Source organism: Onthophagus taurus, chromosome 2 (genome assembly GCF_036711975.1).
Source record: "Onthophagus taurus isolate NC chromosome 2, IU_Otau_3.0, whole genome shotgun sequence".
In the NCBI taxonomy this organism is placed as follows: domain Eukaryota; kingdom Metazoa; phylum Arthropoda; class Insecta; order Coleoptera; family Scarabaeidae; genus Onthophagus; species Onthophagus taurus.
Window position 1 is genome coordinate 25,735,202 of NC_091967.1, and position 5,962 is coordinate 25,741,163.

The window sequence follows — 5,962 nt, forward strand, 5'->3', positions numbered from 1 at the left end:
CTTTATAATTTTCACACTTTGGCGGGTTTCCCTTCTGATGGATAGGACAGATAATCCCCCGGTTCCACTCCTAAGAGTTTCGGTCACTACCAGGTGAATTATTATTTCTCAGCTTTTGAAGGGCTTCGTCTATCTCTCGTAATGGCCGGTTAGTGCTTCCTGTTCCTCGTCATTTACTCCCTTCTGATTCTCTCCTCGACGTCTACATTCATATTAAGCAGTTGAAGAAAATACCGGTTCAATCCTAGGATGCATAAACCGGGCCTCTCAGGCCCGGCGAGATTTTAGTTATTCATAATTTTCTTAAAATAATTTCAATTAGCAATCGAAAAAAAATCGTTTCCATTAGCACCCCGTATTTGCATAAACCGGGCCTCCGAAGACCGTGTACTACTACTTACTATAGAACAAGTTTCAACTTGTTCATTACAGGTTGAGGGTTATTATAATTTGTCAAACACTGCTGCGCGGAATTGTGCGTGTCTGTGCAAGTTAAAACGTGCATTACTGTTGGATGTATAAAAGTAGGTGCAGCTGTTCTTTATTCAGTTGGAATAGAAGTTGGATTGAGTGAACTTGTGAGATACATATGATAATGGCGTCAAAAAGGAATGTGAAAAGCGTAAGATTTGGTGACCCCGGTTATGAAGAAATATTGGTGCAGTGAGCAGCTGAATGTAATGATCTGCCTTCTGAAGAAAGTGATGTGTCAGAAGCAGAAAATGATGACACAGAAGATAGAAATTTCGAATTGGTTCCTGACGAGTATTCTGGATCCAGTTCTGATCATGGTGACGATAATTCAGAGGATGATGTTGATGATATTGGTAAGCCTTTAACGAGCGGTTACATTGCTCCAAATGGTTTGGTATGGAGTTTGGAACCTCCAGCAAAAAATAAAATTCAACCACACAACATTATTCGGGGTGCGCCAGGACTAGCAAGGAAACATATGGCTGCAACAACAAAAGAAGCGTTTCAGTTATTTGTAACTCCAGTTATTGTACAAGAAATTGGGAACTGTTCTAATTTAGAGGGCAAACGTGTTTATGGAGCAAAAGGAAAACCGTGGAAAGATGTAACTGTTGATGAATTTCTTGCATTCTGTGGTTTACTTATTCATGCGGGAGTTGACAGAAGCTGGGATGTTCCTGCGAGAGAATTATTTTGTTATGAATTTGCCAATCCTGTATACCGAGCCATAATGTCCATATTTCGATTTGAAGAAATACGAAGATTCGTCAGATTTGACGACAAGAGAACCCGGAATGCGCGTTTGGAAACCGATAAGTTAGCAATGGTGTCTTACATTTGTGGGATTTATTCATTCAGCAATGCAAAACCTGCGTCATACCTGATACTAATGTAACTATTGATGAACAACTCGTTGGGTTTAGAGGTAGATGCACATTCGTTCAATATATGCCAAGTAAACCGGCAAAATATGGACTTAAAATATTTTGGGTGTGTGAATCTACGTCTGGTTATGCTTTGGATGGTTTAGTTTATGTTTTTCGCCAGCCCGGAGAACCTCCACATAAAAACCTGGGGCTTGAAGTAGTACAAACTCTTGTGCGTGGCATTTATAATTCTGGTCGCAATCTCACGATAGACAATTTCTTCACTAGTGTTCCGCTAGCAACTTATCTGTTGGATAAAAATATTACTGTTGTGGGTACACTACGTCAGAATAAGCGTGACTTTCCGAAAGAAATGAAAGCCTCAAAAGATCGTGTAGTCTACTCTTCATTGTTTTGTTTTCAAAATAACGTATCCATGGTAAGTTACGCACGTAAAAAGAACAAATGCGTAATTTTACTAAGCACAATGCACCACGACGCATCTATCAATGACGACGCTAAGAGGAAGCTTGAAATCATCTCTCATTATAATAAAACAGAGGGCGGTGTTGACATCATGGATCAAATGGTGTCGACATACACGTGCAAGAGGCAAAATAAACGATGGCCCATGACATTTTTCTTCAACATCATTGATGTTGCAGCACCCAATGCATATATAGTCTTTACGAAGGAACATCCAAACTACAACATAGAAGTGACTCACAAACGCAGAATGTTTTTGAAAGATTTAGCGAAGGAACTAGTGATACCATATATGCAGAGAAGATCCACTAACCCTAACCTACGGCGTACTGTCCGGGAGTGTATGAGCAGATTTATTGATAGAAAGAGAAAAAGATGCTCAGTATGTCCCGCAAGTATTGATCGTAAAAGCACAATGATATGTATTACTTGTAAAAATAATATCTGTAATGAGCATAGTATTAGAATGTGCACCATATGCTTCTCTAATCCCTAAAATCTCTAAGTTTTACTTCAATAACTTTGTTTCTGTTCTGACTACACGTGATTTTATATAACGGGTCTCAGAAGCCCGGATTATGTAAATGACGATATTTTATTGGTTAAGTATCCTAGGGTTAATTTTAAATTGGGGTCCAAAACAAGGTTCCAATCTCTATCCTAGCACAACGATGTTCTGGGTTTAAACCAATTTCTTTGTTCATTGCGTCCTACGTAGAACATTCCAGTTTCGTTCCACTAAGGTTTTCCAGTCTCTTCATCTCTCTGTATTCTTCAACATTTCCCCTAGTTCTGCCCTGAGCCATTATTTATAGGCGCTGTTTTTAAGTGTTTTTGCTATATCACAGTCGGTATCAAGCCAATCGCTACTTCTCTGTTGTTTACGTGTGCTATAATTTCCGAGCCGGTCATTAAAAGAGCTGTCTTATACTTTTCCTATCTTCCAGTGCTATCATATCCTCGTTAGTTACTAGCTTATCTTTGTCCTATAACTGTTCGGTAAAGAATCTGGGTAGGTTTTATCCTTTAAATTTTTTCGAGTTCGATATTCTGGACTTTTTTCTCACTCTTTGCTCTCTACGTTTATGGCATTTGACCTGTAACGGGCGTTTATTAATATATGGTGTATTTGATTGAAAGTGTGTGCATCGGGGGATACCCAGATTGCTTTATGTCTGTCTTCTTTTGAATGGGGTACTCTTATGTGTAAGACCATCGAGGGTGCAAAATATGTGTGCACTCCGTTTTCATTGCTTTCCTGGTGAAGGCTATCTGAGAAAAATCCAATTTTGCCCACCCTGTACAATAGTGACGAAGCGGCGAACAATGTGTTAAAAAGGATAAAAGAAATTGAACTCAGACCCGGCAATACTGAATTTGAAGTGTGAATTTATTATCAGGCCAAAATAGTTTATCGTAGGTTGAACTAATTAATTCTAACATGCGTAACTATACAGTCGCTGGACGAAATTATTAAATAAAGAAATATTTTTCTATAAATTCATATTTCTATTATACTTCAATTCGATTTCGAGTTAGCTACAGATTAGGGTAAATTACTAAAAACTTTATCATGCGAGTTAGTGAAACGCAGAAAGAATTACTTTTTCAAAAATAATGGCAGGAAATGATAAGCAGTTTATAAAAAATTCATGTATAATGAAGTGGTATTTTGTTATACATTACTATCATTGTTATAACTATTTATAAAATTAATATTTTTATGTACTAAAATAAGAAAAAAAAAATAAAAAACAGTCAGATAAAATAGTATATTGCTTTATATGGAAGAGAAGCATATATATAGCATGTATATTGTTTTTATGGCGTGGTCTGTCGCTTAGCGACGAACGCAGTGAGTCGCTAATGACAGATGAGCCGTTAAAATTGTGGCGTGTCCGACAGTTTGCCGGACGAACGAAGTGAGTCCGGCAATGACGGACCAGCCACAAACGAATCTGCTTCTCTTCCGAATAAAACATAGTATTTTTTCTTCAAACGTTGCAAATAATTGCAATATAAATTTTAATAAATTTAAGTTATGGCGCTAAAATGAAATTTACTTTAGCGCCATAACGCTAATGTACTTTTTTGCTATGTTGATCTTAGCAACCGTCGTTATGCAAAAATGGCTTACTTCTACCGCGAGTAAACATGCCAAAAAAGTTGTTATTTAATGACGTTTGAAGAAAAAATCATTTACTAACACAATGGATTTCGTTGATTATGACCGTTTCGTGACGTATATGTAGTTGTGAAAATTGTGAAGAATCGTCTCAAAAACATATACGTTCAATTACTATCAAAATAAGAATTCTATATCAACCAAAACGTTAATTCTGCATACATAAATACCTATGAGAACTCAAAATTTAAATTTTTTCTGTTTCATATTCATTTTGCGCGCATTCTTGTCAATACAATTGACAAATATGACCTTTGACCTTCCCCACTCTTCTTATAAATACACTGAAAAATGTCGGTTAAGGAGTAAATTTAAAGACAACGTTTTAGTTGCCGAACTGACTTAAAAAATTCTCTCAAATACATCTAACGAAATAAATGTTTAAAAATTTCTTAAGGGATAATTATGGCTTTAATTCTCAAAACATTATGGGGTATTTATAAAACTGGTATGGAAGAATGGAGAGGTAAGGACTAAAAATTGTTGGATAATCATTTTGTTATTGATCTATCCGTTTTAGATCGAAGGATAGACGGTTATGTATTTATGGACAATCCTATATATATTATATTGGTTCTAGCAGGGTATTTATACTTTGTGTTGGATTTTGGTCCCAAATGGATGAAAAATCGACCAGCATTTAATATAGATAAACTATTAATATTTTATAATGCAATACAAGTAGTTTATTGTGCATATATTGTTCTTGTAGTACGTACCTTTCTTTTTTTCTATTTCATCTATATAGGATTTTTTTTTATAGGGAACAATAGTTATTTTACCGATTTTTAACTTAAAATGTGAACCAATCGATTACTCAGATAACTACTATTCAGTTTTAATTTTAAAAGTTTGTTATTTGTACTTTATCCTTAAAGTAATTGATCTCTTGGATACGGTAAAATTGAAAGTTATATACCGCGTAATTAATTAAATAGAAAAAAATACTTTTTAGGTATTTTTCATTTTAAGAAAGAAATCAGTTCAGGTTACATTTCTGCATGTATATCATCATGCTGGAATGGTGGCTTTGAGTTGGGGTGGAACCAGATTTGTTGGGGGAGGATCGGGAGTTTTCCTAGGATATTTAAACTCCATTGTTCATATGTTCATGTACGCTTATTATCTTTTAACAGTTTATAACAAGTCATTTAAGGAAAGCGTATGGTGGAAAAGGCATATAACACATTTACAATTGGTGAGTAAAATTAATAAAATTGTTTATTAATTTATAAATATATTAGAATTAACAATTTGATACTTTTAATTTTTAGATACAATTTGGATTTCTTCTGATATTATTTGTCGGAATACTTTTGCAACCTAATTGTGCATACCCAAAATGGGTAACAATGCTATTAATTCCCCAGAATTTATTCATGTTCTCATTATTCGGCGATTTCTATTATAGAACTTACATCAAAGCCAAAAAGAAGAAAGTGGAAGAAATAAAGCAGGATTGAGGTACTAACCACAGTCACTCATACGATGATAACGAGCACTTTATACATAAAGTAGAGTCCATTGTTGATTGTAAAATAGTCTATCATTTATTTTAAATTAAATGCGATCTAAATAATAATTTTATTTGCTATTTTTTATTATGTATTATGTTATAATAAACAAAATTGTATTTGTTCCGATGGGAGTTTGCTTTGATATTCTCTTGGGGGTTTCGTCGTCTTTAATTCTCTGGACGTGTCCCATCCAGCACCAGCGACTGATTTCCATAAAGACAACAACATCAGGCTTTCTATATGCCTGGTAGAGGTCGAAATTATATCTTAACATTCCTATACCTATTTGTTGTAGTTTTTCTATTTGTTGTAAATAGGTATAGGCATGTTTATAAATGATTTGGGAATTCTCTCTCTGATAAGTTAAAAAAATATGGATTTTTTTATTTACAAAATAACTCGAAAACGAAAAATGTAAAGTTAACATTTTTTTA

At 34.7% G+C, this 5,962-nt stretch overlaps 1 protein-coding gene across 1 annotated transcript; it reads left to right on the plus strand.

Moving 5' to 3' along the window:
• The first annotated feature begins 4,297 nt into the window (after window positions 1-4,297).
• LOC111417889 (very long chain fatty acid elongase 7-like) lies at window positions 4,298-5,651 on the plus strand. The gene is made up of 5 exons (XM_023050293.2): window positions 4,298-4,477; window positions 4,532-4,722; window positions 4,775-4,909; window positions 4,967-5,209; window positions 5,286-5,651. The coding sequence occupies exons 1-5, from the start codon at window positions 4,417-4,419 to the stop codon at window positions 5,472-5,474; spliced, it is 819 nt and encodes a 272-aa protein (XP_022906061.2). The 5' UTR covers window positions 4,298-4,416; the 3' UTR covers window positions 5,475-5,651.
• Window positions 5,652-5,962: the final 311 nt, after the last annotated feature.